Source organism: Mastacembelus armatus, chromosome 2 (assembly GCF_900324485.2).
Source record: "Mastacembelus armatus chromosome 2, fMasArm1.2, whole genome shotgun sequence".
Lineage (NCBI taxonomy): Eukaryota > Metazoa > Chordata > Actinopteri > Synbranchiformes > Mastacembelidae > Mastacembelus > Mastacembelus armatus.
In genome coordinates, this window is record NC_046634.1 from 8703218 (window position 1) to 8723339 (window position 20122).

At 41.8% G+C, this 20122-nt stretch overlaps 1 protein-coding gene across 1 annotated transcript; it reads left to right on the forward strand.

The window, feature by feature from the left end:
- Positions 1-8471: 8471 nt before the first annotated feature.
- Positions 8472-19884, forward strand: LOC113127605 (fibronectin type III domain-containing protein 4-like). Its single transcript, XM_026302307.1, has 7 exons — positions 8472-8552; positions 14929-15189; positions 17849-17950; positions 18233-18335; positions 18506-18595; positions 18705-18871; positions 19429-19884. The coding sequence occupies exons 1-7, from the start codon at positions 8472-8474 to the stop codon at positions 19468-19470; spliced, it is 846 nt and encodes a 281-aa protein (XP_026158092.1). The 3' UTR covers positions 19471-19884.
- Positions 19885-20122: the final 238 nt, after the last annotated feature.

The following is a 20122-nucleotide window of genomic DNA, read 5'->3' on the forward strand; positions in this document are numbered from 1 at the left end:
ACACACTTAGACATGGACACAAACCAAACAGTGCACAAATGCACTACTGTGACATGCATATCCTCTCTGCTCCTCTGCTTTTTAAGCTGCTTCTGCGTGAGTGTTTGTGTCTATCTGAGAGTGTGTATGGGCAGAATTACAGAGCTTTAGAAACATCCCATCCAAATTTTCCAATCCAGCACAAATCCAGCCTCGTGTCAGATGGACAGTTGTACAGAGCTTAATCTGACATTATTAGGGTTGGATGGCGGTAGCAGCAAAACATTGAAGGGAGCTGCCAGGGAAAAGCAAAGGGTGGGGTTATGTTGTTTGGATTAGGGACAGTGCAGATAATGAAGAATTTGTTGCACCTCGTTGTCAATTTCTTTTTTTTTTTAGCACAGATGCTCGCCATGCAAAATCCAGTTTTGTTCCCATGTTGAACAAAAAAATAAAGGCTTTGTAATGAGATTCCCAATAAGGTTGTAATTGTCATACCTATATGGCACCAAATGGTAACCAAGCCTTTACCTACCCTCCCAACTGTAAAATGGCCCATGGGATAAACTACAAATAGAGCATTAAATTTGCTCCACATTGGACCATAAGAGGCAAAAGAAGAGTGTGTGGGGTAAAATGGAGCAGCACGTCAGAGGAAATCTGCTTTATATTCGAACGACACGGTTGGCTCACCTTCAAAACCCCAAACCAAGAGTGGTGGCAGCTCTGGAAAAAGCTACTTTACATAACATTCTTGTATAATTGAGTAAAATCTAATCTTTGTTGGTGCTAAATGTGTTCTGTCCTCAGTCCTTTGACAAATGACATGTAATCACTCAAAAATGGTCTGATGGAGCAGCATTAATGTCTTAGTGGCCATAATAACCTGTCAAAATCATAGATAGCCCTCAACTGAATCAAATGATGGCATTTGTGAAGATCAATGTAGGAGGCTGAAACCTAAATGATGTTTGATGGAAGTGGTGAGGCGTTCTCATATAGTTCCTTTAAACACTTCTTTAGGTTAAAGGTTAATGTGCTTACCGGTTAAGTTGTGGGGAAGCTCCTGATCAGGAGAGAGGAGGTGCAGCCTGGGAGTTTAGGACCAAGATGGCAGATTTTGGGCACACTAAGGGCTGTGGCAGCTCCCATGGCCCTATAAGGTGACTAATCCCTCCCCCTCCTGCCCATGGCCTCCAGCAAGGTGATGGGCCCAGGCTGGTCTAGCAAACACAGACCCCCCCATCCATTACCACCCCCCTATCAGGGTGCCAGGGTTCTAATGGAAGCAGAAGGGCATGAAGGAGAAAGTGAGGGAGATCACTGTGACAGTCAGTCCCACTGGCTGTTGACAGACACAGGACAGTGGCAACTACCCGATAACAGAATTCAACTTTTGCATGTTAGTTTATTAAATTAGTGAGAGATTTATCAATCAAAAGTCTTCAGGGGAATCTGGAAAAAATCTTTTGCATCTTTTTTATAGTTCAACTTGAAGTAGAAAATGAGAAAAGAAAATGTACAAGTAGAAAGGAATAAAAATGGCAGACAAACATCAGCGTGTCATGGAAAAGTGATAGGACTGTGTGAATAAAGTAGTGACGGGTCATTGTGGCTCTGAGCTATTTCTGCTACACTTCCCTCCACGGTCGATGCTGCTTTTCCAAGAGAAACTGAAACTATTGATAGCTAGCTAACTTAGTGGGCATCAGTCCAAAACTAATTTATGGAAGTAGACACTGCTCATCATTCTCTATAGGAATGATAAATGATAGAGGTGATAAGAAAGCAGACAAACAAATCAGCTAACAGACGAGATAAGATAATCATACACGTTTACCTTTTGTTGAAAATGTCAATCTAATCTTTTATCTTCAGGTAATTTCTTCTGCGGCATGGAAGCATAAATCTGTGAAATGATGGCATTTATTTGGCTGCTGCCTCTTTGCATTGACCCTCTCAGTTTGAATATCTTGCAAATTTACAAAAAGATCAATAGAAAGTAAAAGTAAACAAAATTTCATAGCAATATTTGACACATCTGTGTTTCCTGTCATAGAGCCATAGTTAAAAACATTATAGGAGCTTTATTGTTGGTGAATGTCGAAAATGTGTCTGTATATTTTAAATTTTGGTCTGATTTCCTAAAGACTGTCTTTAAATGACAGCTGCAGTTGGAAGATAGCTTTATTTGAGAAATGTCAAAATATGAAAGTATAATCTTAAAGGTCATAAACACACAGACAGGGAGATGCACCTAAACATAAATAACCATAATCTACAAAGAATCTCAGAGGCCCTTTTGAATCTTTTTCCATTCAATAATGTGTAACCAGCCTTTTGTAAGTCGAGAGTATATACCCGATAGCCATAACTGGAGCACTCTAGTGTCTTGGGGACAATAAACCTCCTGTAAGTGTTCACCATGCTATAAAAGCCTTTGCCTATAACTCTAAAGCTGCTCCACACAAAGCAACTCCATGCTCCTAATGGAAAATATGGCCTGACCCTCTCTGCAGATGTGGTCAATGCAGCCAGTAATGGGTATTCATTGCCCCCTGGCAAAAACCAATGATGAATAGACTTTTGTTTGGTGAGGAACTTTGTGTTGGATTCCTCTGGGCTCAAACGCTGTGTTCTTCATTTGTTAGTGGACAAAAAAAGAAGACATTATCCATGTAGATACACGACACAATATATTTTAATAACTTTGTTTTCCAGGAGATTATGAGTCGGAAAACTGGTTTCTACAGAAAATGTCTCTAAAAACATCTTGAAGGCTTGTTAGTCTGACTTCATCTTTACTCAGATGCTTGGACGAGCCAAAACTCAGCCTGACAGAAAAGTACATTTCAAAAAGACTTAATGAAAATTGAGGCAAACAAAATTAGAGGAGAGCATCAATAATTTAAGGCACTCATCTTTAATATCTTACAATCTTCAGTTGCAGTCTAACTTGTCAACCAGACGTGTTCTTAGATGTGCTGTCAAACAACAAACAACCCTTATGCTCTATTGTCACCCTCTGCATCTTCTGTTATTAAAGCCATATTGCTGCTGTTCACACTGGATCAAATGATGTGTAATGTAAGAGACACTTGTAGTCCCATTTCACTCACTGACAACTAGCCCAAAACAAGCAGCAGCTTTGTAGTTGTTTGACGTACTGCGTTGGTTTAGTGGCAGACAAACAAAGGCTCAGTGTCATGGCTCTCGCAGACGCTCCAGTATTGCACCATAGTCAGTTTTCATGTTCAGCAAACACAGGAGCTTAGAGACACTTTGGATTTGCAGGTTGCTCTGAATGAACGGTTGCATTTTACAGTAAATTCTCAACTTGTTCATCACTAAGGTTGTTTTTTATTAAATTGTGTTGTTTCTTACGTTCTCGGTGTGTTTTGCCGCCGTGGAGACCCAGAGGTTTGCGTCAGTCTGTGGGTATGTTGGTGCTGATAGACCAGAACAGTAAGTGTTGAGTCATAACTGATACTGTATGAGGGAAATCTGTTTTTATTTTTTAACACAATGCACCAACACAGGCTTCACTGCAACAATCGGCTCCTCCCATCCGATGAGATATGACATGTTAAGATTGGGGCTGTGAAATCGGATGAAAATGATGAGCAGGGCAACCATGTGCAGAACTATAGCGATATTAGTAAAGGGATTAGAGGTACAAGATTATTTACCTCACAGAGGCCTGACTCTGGCACGTGTAGATGAATGAATGTGATGATACATGAATGGATAGATGAACAAATGCATGGATGGTGCATTGCAGAGGAAGAGCAAACCATTTTCTTAGCCCGTCCAAAGAGTGCAGTGATAGAAATCGGACCTGACCATGCCAGAGGCTGGAGATGAAACATACTCACACACACATGGAGGAAAATCACTAAACCTCAGAAGGACAGTTTTTGATGCAAGCAAAGTTAGAGGGCCCATAACCCACAAACACTCTGACCTCAGGGGCCTCAAGAAGCAGTAGAGTTGACTGGAACAGCAGATATTTACAGGCTGAGGATGTAGTGGTTTACAGTTTACACATTTAAATATGGTTGGAGTTTAGATCAACAGTTTAGACTGTAAGCAGTTTACATTTGGATTTTAATGACCATGCAGACACTTACTGTGTGTATGTTCTTTCTCTCTTTAAAACTCTGTGTCTCTAGTCCACACACACTGTCCTGGCTGCCTCCTAGCTGCAGCTGCCAGTGTGGCACAACCAGTTGCTTTGACAAAGGACACAAGTTCCCCTGGGTGTCAGTAGCACTGAAGCCTTGATGCCCTGAATATATTGGAAGTGTCACTGGATGCATGATGGCATTGTGTGCAGAGGGCTGGTGTGGTCTTGTTCTGAAGTTATGATGCATTCAAGCTCATGTTTTAGCTCTTTTTAGGGCTTCACACATGTCGCTCCTCAGGTAGGACTGTAGTGGCACGTTGAGGCAGAGTGGAGGATTTTTGGGCAACCTTTGATCACAGACGTAGCAGTCCTGTGCCGTGCATGTTGTCTGAACATATGCAGTGAAGTTGCATATCAGATATTTACAGATATGTCTTATTAGCAGGCATCAAACCAGCCATCGTTGACGATTGTTTTTTTCCTTTCATTCATCCAGATGGTTGAAGTCTAGTCTGTCCTGCAGGATGGATGTGGGCACACTGGATTTTCTGCTTACTAAATCTGACATTCCTCGTGGCTGCAGCACCATATGTGGAGCTGCTCATTTACTCCATGCATGGCTGCTTTTCATCATTAGCATAGAATAAAAAACAAAAAATTAAAGGCCTTGTAATTTTTAGCTTTTCTCTTCTCCCTCAAGTAAAGATGCTGCAGTTTTTATGTGGGTGGGTTGTGATCTGCCCTGCACCAAAGTGTGAAATGCAAGAAAAAGAACAAATTGTCTAATTTAATTAGATAAGTAGGGAAATATGAGCCGATTGGAGAATCCAAAGGCACGGGGACAGTCTCTGGGTTACAACACAATAAAATAAAAGATTAACATTTAATAAATGTCAAACCTCAGCAGGGAGCTCATTGCATTGTGATTTTTTTTTCCCCCTCATAATTATCGTGACGTGTGATATGCATTCACATCTCAGGGATTCTGTGAGGTAGCACAAACCATTCAGCTGTGATAAATCAGAATGAACCTCGCAGCTCAGTGCTTTTTTAAAAGACACATTTCATTTTCCTAAATGGGTTTTGAATTGGTTTGTTCTTTATATAAACATTAGGCACAAATGTGAACCCTGTCGCAATAGATTGCCGTCTGATTTAGTGCGTCTTGACAAATATTGAAGTTTACATCATGCATGTCAAAGAAAGGAATTTTGTTTAGCAGCGGTGTTTCATCCTCATCTTTCCTGTTTCAATCACTACATGATCCCTTAGATGATAAACAGCTAATTTATCCCATGAGCTGCTGTCGTGAAATGATTTGTGTGTGAGGTTTTTGTCTCCAGCTTCAGCCAGTTGACAATTGATGCTTCACAGCCTTTGTTTATATTTGACAAACCATACTGGAAATGTAGACAGTGGTTTGGCCATTTTTTTTTTTTTTTGCAAAGCGAGCTTCATTTTACTGAGCGTCTGCTGGTTCTGAGTGCCCTGCTGCAGGAAGACACGTTCTCAAGTTGGTTGACTCATAATCTTGGCATTGCCAAAGGACAAAAAACCTTCTTCAGCCTACTAGCTCCCCTTGGTGGAGAGAGTCAGAGCAGAGAAGTGTTGCTGTGTGAACTTATTTCTGGTGTATGTCTTCATGAGGATGTGGAAATAGATGAGCATGACTTTAACCAGGTGTGAAATGATTAGATACAGCCGTTAAAGTTAATCAACTAATTTATTATCACAATCATTATTGTTATAATGCTCCCACCTCTTATGACAGTAAATCAACAAAACAATCAAATCCTTTGTTACAAATGTATTAATAACCAAATTAATTACAGAGTGTGATAATTAAATACTGAAAAATATTAGCTGGAAATCAAAATTAAAAGCCTAAATTAGTCAGTGAAGTTCTCAGTGATTGTTAGCCTGCATTGTAGGATATTCAATAAATATATTTAGGCCTAAGAAAGTGAACACTGGAACTTCAGTAGATATTTTATGTTTTTGTAATCAAATGCTAATTGTGTGTAATTTAATGGACAGATAAAACAGTGATAACATTTAGTCTCTATGAGTTATGGGCTGTAAATAAGACACATTTTATCTACCTGAACAAACTCAATCAGTTTTATTTCTAGATGTGTACGTTCTGCAGCAGAGCAACCTTTGTTTCCCAGTTTGTAAGTTTCCCAGCCAGGCTGAAAACTTTAAACCATTTTTGTATTTTTGTAAACTTCACTGCTTCTTCAGAGATTGCTTTCTGTTTTCATAGTGAATGATTCAGCTTTGTTTGGGGGGGTCCTCAGGCGTTCCCAGACTAGATGGGATGTTTATACCCTCCAGAATGTGCTTGATCTCCTTCTGCTTTCCCCATTTGCTGTAGATAATTGCCACAGGTGGACGCACTGGAGGCACCAAACAGATGCTGAAACCACCTGAGCTGGTTGTTATGAACTGAGTTTAGCAGTGGTTATGTGGCATAATCCCCCTGGATAGATTGTTTTATTTCTCAGATCCATGACCCCAAAGCTTTTAAAACCAAGCTATAAACTTTCTCAGCTGTTTGGCATTATCAGAGCTTTTTTTTTGGTAGCATAGTACTTTACGTGTACAGTATACTTGGACTTGGAAGGCTTTGGTGGTCCCTAGTGGCAGCAGGAAGGAACAGCTATTTTTGTTTTTATTTTATTTTTACTCAGAGAGTAAATGTATACGTGTTTTCATAAATTGGATGAATTTAATGTGTCGTTTTTTTCAGAATAATCTTTTACACAAACCTTTTGACATTCGCTGCCATGTGATTCCAAACAGTCCTTGAATCTGTGTTTAATGTTAAACACAACAGAAATGTCAAATGGGTGACTTTGCTGTGTTTAAAATTGGTCAAATAAATCAAAGCCAAGATCAGTGATGGATGTAGACTGTACACAGGGTTCAAAGTAGGAATTTATTAAACGGGTATTTTATTTTGACACCACGCGGCACCTGGGACAAGTGCCAGTTTGCACTATAGAAAAGGCTTTGAGGAAGGTCAGGAGCCTTTGTTTTATTGAGTGGATTGTAGGAGCAAGGTCAGTCTATCATGTTTGACCTGGCAGGTTGAAATAGCCAAGATCTCTTTGTTATGTAGTGGCAGCGTGTGGAAAAGTACTTAGCATGATCATGATCATGTATAAGTGGATTTCAGGAACAACATCTGAGATCTATGTCCAGAAGCTCCCAGGCCTCAGGTGGAGGACCTGAGCTTGACGGAGAAAACTGACCAGCTGCAGGGGAGAGTGTTTTTTTTTGTTTGTTTTTTTAAATAATAGTAGATCAACCTTGTCAGTATTTGTGAATCAGCACTAAAAACAAAGCACAGCTGAGGTTGGAACATCATTAATGTTTCAACCTGATGATGCTGCTGAAAGAAAAATCTCAGGATTCATCTGTTCAGCTGTTGCTCCAGGATCTGGGGTCTTAATTTATTAAAGCTCAGTAATTATCGTTTCACAGTGATAATGTGTTAAACACTCTTCATCCTCCTCCTCATCCTCCTTTCCCTGTGTAGTCGCAGGTTTCATAACATCAGTCAGGTGCTGAGAGAAGCGCCGTGTGTGTGTGTGTGTGTGTGTGTGTGTGTGTGTGTGTGTGTGTGTGTGTGTGTGTGTGTGTGTGTTTCATTGGAGGAGTTACCACCGAAGCTCCTGCACAGACATTTTCTGATCCTGCGGGTTTCCCATAATCTGTCAGATTAAAGCAGCCTGCAGACCTCTGGGGAGGAGACAGACCTTTGCGCTCCTGCATTTCAAGCCTCCTTGTCTCCCTGATTGTTTAAACATCGTCCTGTTGTCTTCGTCTTTCTATTTGTTTACGTCTTGAAATCACGCAGATGTTCTTTGTCTTCATCGTTGCTGAAATGACAGGCGGGCTGCCTGAACGCTGAAACCCCAGCGACCTTCCACCTGTCGCGGAGGGAGGAGGATTTCTCTGCATCTCCAGCCGACATTTGACGCAAAGCGGAGCGGAGGGCAGGTGGCGGAGAGGGGCGAACTACCTGTTTGCGTCCCCGGGCTGCGGGATCTGCTGCGCGTCCGCTGCCCAGGAGAAAGGACTGATGACGTTTCATTTTCATTCAGCAAAGGTTTCGATCTGATCCCCCAGCTGACCCACCGCCTGACCTACTTTGTGCAAGTTGTAAATAAAACCAGCGCGGTGCAAGGTTTCAAAAGTGCGCCTGCATTACAGGCGGATGAAGATGAAGTGTGATGTGCCAACAGTGGCGACCCTGTGGGGAAACCTCCAGTAAGACGCAGGAGAGTTAAGACGAAGACCAGAAGGTGCTGAAGAGCCAGAGGTGTGTGCGTGAGTGTGCGCGGAGCCAGAGAAGGTTATGACCGCGTCTCTCCACCTGGACCCCGGGCTGATGCTGCTGCTGCTGCTGCTGCTGGTCTGCCTGCAAGCACCGGGGCTGGTCAGAGCAAGTGAGCCTGTTTGCGTTTTCTGTCCTAATAATCCTGCATGAAAAAGTCTTTCCTTAGAAAATGTCATCATGCTTCTTCGCATCCCTATAATCTCTACCAGGGTATGTGTTGGAACATGTGGTTCTCACTCTTTCTGTCGAAGTGGAGCTAATTATATTATATTCGCTTTCTCAGCATCAAATGCAGAAAATCTGTTTCCTGAAGCGAATTTGACAAACAGAAAATAACCTGATCGAAGAGACATGCAGGAATACCAATATATCAATAAACCAGATTATCAACCAGCAAATCTGTTGGATCTGCTCCGTCTTTCCAAACACCTCATTCTAAACAAACTAAGAAATATAAAACATTTAAAGATAAGAAGCCTGAGAAAGTGGACTGATCATTTTAATGCAATAGAACAGATTGATCACATCATAATAACCATACAAATGCAGTGAAAAAGCCTCGTTGGGACTTGAATCACTCTGGTTCATCCAGGTGTGTTTAAGGCGAGCACATCTGTACTGCACGTCCATCTGTGTTTTTGATTTACAAGAATTGTTCCTCAGGTTTAGAATAGATATAAAAGCACATCACAGCTTTCACAAACTGCTTGGTCTGTTTTTTCTTTGTTTTGTTGTGAGCAAAGGGCTGAGGGGGTGCAGGGTTGCAGTACAGTATTTCTGCCTTATTTTTCAACTAGACAAACAGCTGTTGTAAAACTGTCAGAGCCTTAATTGAATGTCTATCAGGGGATTAGAATTTCAAAGCAATCTTCCTCTCACTCTCTGGCCTGTTTAATTAGCTGTAGTGGGAATGCACCCAGAGCTTAAATCACCCAAAGCACCGGTCAGATACCTGCCCTCTGTACCTTCACATGAGCTTCTATGTAAAGCAGCTTTTTTGCACACGGAGCCCGATCAACATGCTTTTACTCAGCTGAATATACCGGAGGTGGCAAGTCTGCGTATTGATTTAGCCAGTGATGTGTGCCCATTCATCTCCACATGGCCTTTACCTTCTGTGCTCGTGACATGAACCTCTCAGCTTTACAGGTGCTCATCATCCCCGTGACGTGCTGCCTCTTTGTCCTTTGCACTGGGTTAAATAAGATTTTCACTACAATATGTTGCCACAGTAACTGCCTGACTAACACATTTAAAAAGAGTTACCCACCCTCCTTTTGCAGACCCACATTAAACTAGCTGTTGTTTTAAGGCTTATGTTGATGAGCTTGGCGTCATTGGAAAGGAAACACTTTCTATAGTTCATTGTGACTATTGTGGAAACACCGTTTCTACAGGGTAGGTATGGCGTTAGGACAGAGGAGATGAAGATGGAGTCGCATGTGATTTTAAAGAATTGGCTCATCTATTATGCAACAGGTGGCATTATAACATTATTCATGTTCAGGTTTGAGTTCCTATAAACTTCGTTTTGGAACCAGTTATTACGTGGAATTTGTCTTTTTCTAGCGAGACCTCGAGGTCATGTACAACGAGCTGTACTTCCCAACACGACTGCAGAAAACTGAAGCTCCTATGATTTGATGTGTGCTAATTAAATTTCTATAGTGTTAGAGAATGATTTGGCAGCTTGCGTTTTATGGTGCGCTGTGTAGAATCTTTATATGTTCAGCTGCAAGAAGGTTTAATGAGAAATTCACAGCATAAAGCCCACTGCCCTTCCTACATCGACTATGGATGCCCTGGTTAGACACAGTGTGTTTTCCCATAGTGGAACCAAAGTGTGTATTTGTAAGACTTGCAAAAACCCTAATTATAACCAAAGGAGGTTGCAGTGTAGTGCAATCAGGCAATCCTGAGTTATAGCCTGAGTTACCTATAGACTGCAATTACATGATTATATCCAACGTTTGCATGTGACAAATGTTGATTTGTTTCTGCCATAGCAATTTACTCAATTATGAATAAAACAAGCTCTTAGATGGAGGGAGCTCTGAGCCATTACCCAGCTGGTCTCAGAAGCTAAATATTTAATTGTTTAAAAAAAGCTAAATGCACTTTAAAGTTGTCTGTCTGTATATGTATTTCATATGCCTGACATTCTCCTCATCTATATTTGAAAACTAGACAGTGATTACAGACATGGGCCACGTTTAAAATAAAGTGATCCCATTTGTAATCATTTTCCCGAGTCAGTGTATTCGTCCCACGCTGCAGCGTAGACTCTATACCATCCATTCATTTTAATCAGTTTAAATACTCCTAATGAGCCAATATAACCCTAAAATGAAGTCCTCTCTTTGCCATAACGTGATTACAGCTAATAGCTTTTTACTGAAAGCGGTCTTCTGCCTCAGATTATATCACATCTACGCTGACTCAATAGGATGATTGCAGAGAGGGTCGTTTTCTTCATTTTACTGAGCTGACAGGGGTCATCACTGTGTGGGATTGAAATGTATTGTGCATGAGAAACATCAGGCACAAATATGTGAAATACATCCAAGAGTTATGAGAAACAGTGATGCGTCTGTAACAGGCAGCACCACGGCACAAACACAAGAAGAGATAAAAACCACTGCAAAGAAACACAAAATTAATGAAAGATTTGAAACGATAAACCAAATATCAACAAAACGAACCACCAGCAGATGTAGAAGAGTGTGTTGTTGTGTGTCTCTTTGTGTCTCTTTGTGCCAGGGTTGAAGCCTTTTTCCATGTCTGTGCCCAGGGGCAAACTGTCATAATCCATCGATGATCAGACCGTTTCTTACTTAATCAGCATGCACAGGTTGTAGCACAGCAGCATGTGAGTGTGCGTGTGCGCACGTGTGCATGTGCAGCATCACTCATCCCTCACAGAGAGCGGCAGAGAGCCATTAGCCAGATTAGGCTGTCTGAGTCTATCAGCAAACTGTTACCGCGCTGTGATTTACAGTCGGCCGTCTGACTCGAGCTGTACATCAGACTACTCCAGGAGAAACCACGTAAACAGCGGCTGTCACGAGGCGTATTGTTGTGACGCTGGCGGGGGCGGGCACCATCACTGTAGTGATGCTGGGGCTGCAGAGAAACACGGGGTTGAATTTCACATGAAATGTGCACTTTGTGGAAGGTTTTATCTGTCTCTTGATACAAGAGAAGAACAGAGCTGTGTGTGTGTGTGTGTGTGTGTGTGTGTGTGTGTGTGTGTGTGTGTGTGTGTGTGTATACTCCTGACAGCTGGGTATGGACAAACATAGGACTTGGCAGTTGCTCTCCTCTACTTAGAATGATAACTTGAGCTTTGTGCTAAAACCAGGATTAGGATGAAAGTTTCAGTTTAATATTCAGTCCTGAATGTTCTGCCTCTGGAGCCAGATCAGTCCATCTGTTCCCAGCGCAGGTTCTTTGTGTAGAAAACAAATGGTGAGCAGTGGTGTAACAGGGAAGCCCAGGGAAGAGATTTAATGTTGGTGTTACTGTGTTTCATTTTGTTTAGTGAGGAGTGCTACTCTTTTTGCTGCGTACGTCAACAATATTAACGCTGCATTATCAAGATGAACCTGTAAAATAAGAGAGTGGACAGAAATATCAGAAATTAGCTTTGATCAGTTATTGATCTGAAAAGTGACTAAATGCATCTTTAAATATTAAAAAAAATGTTTGACTTGCAGAAACGCATCTAAAACATGAAGGACAAACAAGGACATATAGGTGTGTGTGTGTGTGTGTGTGTGTGTGTGTGTGCGTGTGTGCATAACATCCAGCTGAACTAGTACATTTCATCATTTAATCAATATCCACATTCTACTCCCCTGTTTTCTCTCCACCTCTTGCAATTTTTGCCACTCTCTCCATCATTGATCTTCTTCCCTCCTTCTCTGACCATCCGTCTCTTTGCCCTTAGTTCGTCTTTTTTTTCTCAGAGGAAGAGATTGAAAATCCACTCGCCATCTCTTGATATCTGCCTGAGATAATTGCTTTCTCTTTTCATTTTCTTCGTCTTTTTTCCCTCTGACTCCTTCATCCCTCGTGCTGTCATAATCCTGTCATTTTTCATCCTCCTCTCTCTCTCCACTGTCTTTCTCTCTCCTCTCCATGTCTTTTCCTCTGTCTTCCCGACTCCATCCCCTCTCCTGCTGTGCATAATGTAATTGCAGACGTCTATTTGCTGTGTGCCGCTCCATGGCAGCCCTGGCAGATGAAACCGGTTGGGATTTAGCAGCCGTAACGTGATGGGAGGTTGGGGAGCGCTTTGGCAAAGACATGGGAACATGGTTTTCAATGGGCTTTTTTTCTCTCTCTGTTGAGTTTGTGTGTGTCCCGAGAGAGAGCTGGGATAGGCTCCAGCAGATCCCCGTGACCCTGATTCAGGAAAAAGCGGGTATAGAAAATGGATGGAAGGATGGAGTTTGTGTGTGTAGGTGGAGAATGGGATTCCTTTTTGTTTTTCAAATACAGATGTTCTCTTTGCTTACATCCTTAAAGGAAAAGTCCTCATTATACACACAGCTAAGAGGGTTCTGATGAGTTTTAATGAGTTTATATGAAGCCTGGTGATTTCGTGAGTAGGATTTGAACAACACTTGCTGGATCATCTTTTGTTGTTGGTCGAGGTTGTGATTTGTTCAAATGAGGGGGACAGTGTTTTTCGTGCAGGGCCAAAGTCAGTCTGAATGCAGACTTATTCACAGAACCTTGACCGCTGGACCCTCAGTCCAATCTGTGTTTATTTGCCTCAGACTGTGCAGATGTTAGCTGTAGTTAGCTACCAGTACTGTCTCTACTGTGCATTAATGAAGTAGATTTCTTAGTTCAACCAGAAAATGTCTTTGCCTCAATGTGGCTGCCCAGATCCTTGTTGCCCCCTTTGAAGATGATGATGATGAAGATGATGCAGTTCTAAGCATCAGGTTTTCAGTCAGCTTGTCAGAAAGGAAGACCATCTCTCTGCAGCTCAGACCTTCAGTAATTACACTGGGAGGAATTTATAACAGAACAGTCACAGTGGCCAATTTTTACACCCACAGTATTAGGAAATGGACCAGAATGCATTGCAGCCACAAGGCAGGTTGGGTTGACACACAAATGCTGCTTTTTCTGCACTGAAAATAAAAAGAGCTCCCATCTTCTTGAGCTCGCTGTGTGCCTTCCTTCACGCCACCCACACATGCTTAATGCAACTGCTTTATAATCTTTCTCTGTGCGCTGTCAAAGGGCATTGTGGGAAATGTAGGAAGTCACAAGCAAAGCAGAGTGATGGAGCTTTATGCACTCTATCACAAGTTGATGATCCTTCTGCATAACAGTGTTAAAATATGTGAGTTTTTCCTTTAATGACTGAAGCAGTTTTGGCAGCCAGGCCAGTGTTTCCTGCAGCGAGTGGGGGAAGACTGGCCTGAATAATAAGCTGTGGTTAGCTTGTTAGTTTGAGATAGAGCTCGACAGTCATGGCCATACTCCACAGAGTCTGACTGGATGCCTTCAGGTTGCAATTTGACTAAATTATTTCTTTAGTCTGTCGCTGAATATGTGGAGAGCTGGTGTCAGAAATGAGCTGTTGTCTTTGTTTTTACAGCAAATGAATCTTGAAGCTGTTATTTTGTTGATGTTGCTGTTGATCCAGACACAGTGACACTGGATTTACAAGCATGTCATGTTCAATAAGTAGAACAAAAACATTGCTGCTTCAGGAAAATGTTCCCCAGAGGTTTGAAGATCTGGTTGTGTCTCATTAATCTGATCAGAAATTGTTTTTGTCCTCTTTTTAAAAATGTGTACAATGTTTGCAAAATCATTCTAGTATTTATTTTCTCTCACGAAGAGACTGTAACATGTAGTTTGATTTTAATGACACAAGACTAAAATCTGTTTATTTCATTTCTCTGGATTTTTCTGTTTTGTCTCCCATCGTTCTTTGTAACTTTAATCCTTTCCTGTATTTATTGTCGTTCTGTCTCATTTACTTTCTTTCTTGCCTTCTTCTTCTATTTTTGTCCTTTTTGAGTGTAATCACCTTTAAAGGCCCAGCCAGACACAGCAGCACGTAGGCAGAGAGTTAGTGACGGCTTGTACCATCTAATGACACGTCACTACACTTTTCTATTGTTTTATTTCCTTCTGTTTTTCATCTTTGTTACTTCTTCATCTGGTCTTTTCATTTTTTATAGTTCATGTTTGTTGTCTTCCTGCTTTGATGAAATAATGTTTCCTCTTTCCTTCTGTCTTGTATTTTTAAACACATTGTTTTATTCTTTCACCACTTTCTTTCTTTGCTTCCTTCCTTCTTTCTCTTTCCACTGATCATTTTGTGTAATGAAGAATCTCACAGCCTCATGACACACTTCTGATTTTCTACCATTTTTAACCTGCCCCCAGAGAATCCCGAATTGCACATGATCATACTTTTAGGTTTTAGCCATTTAGCTGACAGAAGAGATGGGACACTCCTCCTCCTCCACACGGTCTCGCTCAAGGACAATTGGATGGAAACACAGGGGGTCACGATGGAGCATCAGAGCGTTTGTTGTGTTTGTGCAGAAAATCCAGCAACACATTTGTGTTTGTGTGTTTGACAGCTGTGCCAGCAGCCCCGGTCAACATATCGGTGACCCAGCTGAGGGCCCACTCGGCCATGGTGACCTGGAACATCCCTCAGGGAGACACCGTCATTGGATACTCCATCTCACAGCAGGTACAGTACAGGAGCCATGTGTTATCACTGTATCCGTGAGAGTGTGAGCTCAAGGATCAGTTTTTCTTAATTTGTTTAATCCTCAAAACTTCAAATATAATTTTTTAGCCTTCCCATTAGACTCAGTCGGTTGTTCTCGTGTCAAATCAAACCCCGTCTCCCCTGTGCTCTCATTTGGTTGGCGGCCAATTGATTTAGCAGGGATGCAAATTGAGGGGATATAAATTAGTAATTGAATGGCCAGAAAACCTGGATTTCTGCCATGCTTGGGGTTAAAAAACAGCCATTTCAAAATTGAATGATGTATCTTATTGTTGTTGCTGTCTCATGAGGAGCAGAATCTTGGCTTTTTTTTTTTTTTCTTTTAAATGCTGCGTCAGGCAGACAGTCAGCATTTTGCTTAAAGAGCCGTCGTCTCTGTAGAACATTTTGGCTGTGCCAGAGGAGCCAGGCTCATAAACATTTAAGCTGTTGAAAAGCTTATGAATGTCAAGGCTGGTTTGACGTAGGTACTTCAAGTAATAATGAAAACCTAATCTCCTGATTACTAAACTTTCCAGCCAAAAGCAGCCCTGGAGATTTAGTTTTATAATGTCTGTCCGTGTCACTTCTGGCAACCGGAGGCGTAGCAGAGTGAAGTTATCATTGCTGGGAAATGTTAGACATGTAACATTAATGCTGCTCATGCATCAACATCTTTTGTTCGTCTCTCTCATCTCGTGAAACACAGGCTGCAAACTCCGCTCGGCTAATCAGCTTCACCACCCACGGTTTGGCAAAAGGAGAGTCAGACATTAGCAGCGCGCTGAGTGGGAGTCATCTCCATTAGTAGAAATTTTTGGCTGCAAGTCTTTTTTTTTTTTTTTTCCCCATCCATCAACCTGATTTCTGTGAAACCTGAAGTATTAACAGGTGAAGCATTAAGAGTTGAGGTGATGGGAGCAGGTAGCTGCAGCGTGTATTCATGCACAAGGTTTTATCTACTGAGCTTCTTTTTTTTTTTTTCCTGTTCTGTTAGTCATCGATTTACAAAATGGCTAAAAATATTACAAGAAATGTGCTTATATAAACAGCTGCTACACTCTTTTGTCAATCAAGCAAATCTTAGGGATTTTTCTTGCAAGCCACGTGTTCTTCTGAATCTAACTACACACTGGCTGCTTTAGGAGATTATGGCGTCTGCAGTGTCTTTCAGTAACAAGCTGAGCCTCCTGTTTGTGAAGGAGAAGCAGGACGAGATAAAGAGTCGCTTCACTGCTCTCAAGTTGTTCCAAATCCCAGCTGCTGAGATTCACACTTTACGTAACAGCGCACACACACACACACACACACACACACACACACACACAGTCCTAATTAAAGCCTGTATGTCTAAGACTCCCAATAATCCATTTTCTGATTCATAAATCCCACTCTCTCTCAAGTTAATTGATGATAAATGCGTGTGTTGTGAGTGGGCATTGATCAAACTAATCCATGCTGCAGATAGTGTCTGCTTTTGGTTTTGATGTTTATGATGCGTGAAGTGTATTCACTCAGGTTAACTAACTTGTGACCAACAGAAGTGAATTTTTATTTATTTTCTTTGCTGCTAGCTTCTTTCTTGAGCTAAAATGAGCTATAGAACCAAAGTGTCCTTTGACCTTTCAACTCCAGGGTCAGTCAGCTCTTTGGGGCTTTAAAGCTTCTTTTTGCTTCTCAGGAAATACAGACAATATAGTGGCCTTACTGCCAGGCTGATGCTTTTAAGTCTGTGTTTAGCCTGAGAGAGTTATTGCAGGCACTATGTAATAACTGACACAAAGCCAGTTACTTCAGCAGCATTTTGAAGTTTGGTGGATATGGAGTTTTTGTTCCAAAATCGTAGCTGAGTCACAGATATTGATTTACAATCCTTTTAAGCCCCATAAAGATATTGCATATTATGGTCTGTAGTGCTATGGCGCAATAAAGTGTGCCAGCCTGCGTGGCCTGTGAGGCCTTTATTTATTGACCTCCTCAGCTTTTAGTGCTTTACAGCTACATTTCCTCAGTGAAGAAACTTGTCTCATTCAAAACTGGACTTTAATGCTCATTGTTGGCTGGATGGTCGACTCTAATCCAATGGGGGGGGGGACTGTTTATGGGGATTAATGGAGCTCCTTACCAAGCAGCAACAGCCTTCTCACATGTAAGTGTAATCAAAGCAAAACACATGGGTTTGATGATATGTGGTCATTTTCAAATAATGAGCTGTAACCTTTGCCATGATGATCCTTCATTTGAGAACTTGTTTTGCTCTGGTACCTTGTGGTACAATATCCAAACTGGTCCATGGTTTAAAATCATTGTAAATAGTCCTGAACATTGTCTGTACAATGACTGTAAAATGCTGTTAGGATAAACTGTTTACCTGTGACACTACTTTTTGCACTAGCGGAGAATCTGTGCCTGTATGTTTCCTCCAAATGATGATTTCTGGCATTACCTTGCCTGCAGACCTAATTTGCCCCTGCAGGACAGTAAGTGTTTGAGCTGAATTTATGAGGTGAAGCTGCTTGTTATTGCAGGAATTTTATTTGTAGCTTCTCACTTGAAACACTTTGAAACTGTGAGCTGATTATTAAATTCTCTAAATGAAGTTGTGTTCTTTGTCTTTGCGTGTGCATGTTGTTTCCAGAGGCAGGACGGCCTGATGCAGCGCTCCATCCGAGAGGTGAACACGTCCAGTCGCTGGTGTGTGCTGTGGGACCTGGATGAGGACACACACTACAGTGTCCAGGTGAGACCGTAGCACTGAGAGAGCCCTGTGGATGTAGTTGTGCCTGTGATGGATGTTTGTCCTGATAAAAAATGTCTCATGTATTGTCTGAGTAAAGAACAGGCCATTCATATTCATTTTGTTCTCTGGTGATGATGCAGGATCCTGGCCAACCATTTGCTCACTTAAATGCACCCTCACCAGTTTCTTCTCATTATGTGATGTCATTATGTGGCACCATTTTTGCTCGCAGTATTTTTTTTTATTTTTTTATATGAGGATGTTTCTCTGATTTGGATGCAGGTGCAGTCTGTTGGGCTCCACGGGGACAGCCAACCCAGCCGTGCTGTGCACTTCAGGACTTTGGAGAGGAGTGACCATTATCCAGCTGGAGTCCTGGACCACCGTAAAGAAGCTTTTCTATTGGTTATCTCAGCTGAAGCAGAACAGATAGTGTGACACTATAGGTCACAGTTTGTCAAAACAGAAAGGCACTCAAAGTAATGGCATGTGGAAAAATCTGAATTTATACACGAGTTAAACCATGTTTACCATGAATAATGTTTGCCTTGACAGATGAGCCAGCGATGGAAGGTCTGGGTATGACCCCTCACTTACAGACAGGAGAGCTGCTTATCATCACCACTGTGCTGCTGCTGTGGGCAGGTCAGCCTGGATGTGTGTGTGTGTGTGTGTGTGTGTCTGCTATCGGCTGGTGTGAATAAGTGTGTGTGTTACGCTGTTGCTGTCCTGACTGTCCTGCTCTCTACCCCAGCCGTCATCGCCCTCTTCTGCCGACAATACGACATCATCAAAGACAATGACTCCAATGGCACCAAAGAAAAAGCCAAGAGGCCGCTGGTTCGGGCAACTTCCTCCTACTACAACGCGTCAGCCGGCAGCTCGCCCATCTACCACAACGGAGCCGTACGCAGCAGCAGGGTGACTCATTTCTCCTCCAACCACTGAACTTCATTTAGAAAATTTGTTCATTTTGTCGCAGCACTTCTCTATAATGCATGATCATTCTTGGCTGCCAGAAATATTTTGTTTCCCCTGGAAAAGCTTTTGTAGTTGCACCAGAGATCTCCTAGCAACCAGAGCTGCTGCCATCACAGCTAAATATAAAACAGAGAGGTAGCTGCAAACCCTGGATGGCTTGTTGCTGTGCATCTGTTCAGTCATCCTCAGTAAAAGTGAGCAGTGTCACAAGTGAAGGTTTTTGTAGGTTGCAGAGCTACAGTGCAGCAGACTGACATTCGAAGTAATAATTATGATTCAGCTCTGGTGAGGTGGCTTCAGGTTTTTAAAAATAAAACCAACTTCTGGATAAAATTTAATGCAGGAACTTCTAAAAGTGAGTGTATCCTCACCGTAACATTTATTTGTAATTTCTGACATTTTCAGCCAAGCAGACCAGACCTAAGTGTGAAATGTCACTGATCGGTAGATAAAGAGTCTGACCCTCCATCCCACTGTTTTCTGTTTTATTTTTTCAGCTTCACAGAGCCTCCTCCTCCATCAGCATCATCAGAGTGTGAGTCTGGATGTTGGTCACTTAATGTCTAGCGACTGATGATGGTGCAGCAGCAGTGAACATTTGCCTGACGGACTTCAGTGGGACTATTGTGACAAATGGAGCATTTATAGACCGGAGAGTTGGATTTAATGTAAAATATGGGCAAGTTGAGAGGCTCTCTCAATGTGAATGAGCTCACACTGTCACACTGCCCTCTAGTGGCAGAAGACTGTACTCTTAAAGAATTGTGGATTTTTAGGGCTTTCTCAGATGCCTGTGGAGAAGTGGATATGAAGATGTGTGTTGAACAAATTTCCTGTTGTACCTTTCTGGTGTTAGAGTCATTGTAAACATAAGGCAGCATGTCGTCCAATCCTGTCCACCTACAATTCCGATTTTTTTTCAATTGGTTTGGGGAAAATAATATGTATATACTGTAAAGGGAGAAGAGTTTAATATAAAAAATATGGGAATGTATGCGATGATGGTGTTGGAGGTTAAACACTTAATTTACAAAATGAGCTGACTCCATGTCGTTATTTTCATTTAAATGTGACCTATGTGCTAAACTCACTTCTTGGATCCAGATCATGTTTCATGGATCCATAGAAAAAAGCTTAAATCCCTGTGTAATTATGAAATTATAACAAAATGTTACCACGAGGTTATTAATT

Excerpts from the sequence above, each read along its gene's own strand:
- LOC113127605 (XM_026302307.1), top strand. The coding sequence starts at position 8,472 with ATGACCGCGTCTCTCCACCTGGACCCCGGGCTGATGCTGCTGCTGCTG. Across the intron at positions 15,190-17,848 it reads GATACTCCATCTCACAGCAG|AGGCAGGACGGCCTGATGCA; the intron begins GTACAGTACAGG and ends TGTTGTTTCCAG. Across the intron at positions 18,596-18,704 it reads TGTGCTGCTGCTGTGGGCAG|CCGTCATCGCCCTCTTCTGC; the intron begins GTCAGCCTGGAT and ends TCTCTACCCCAG.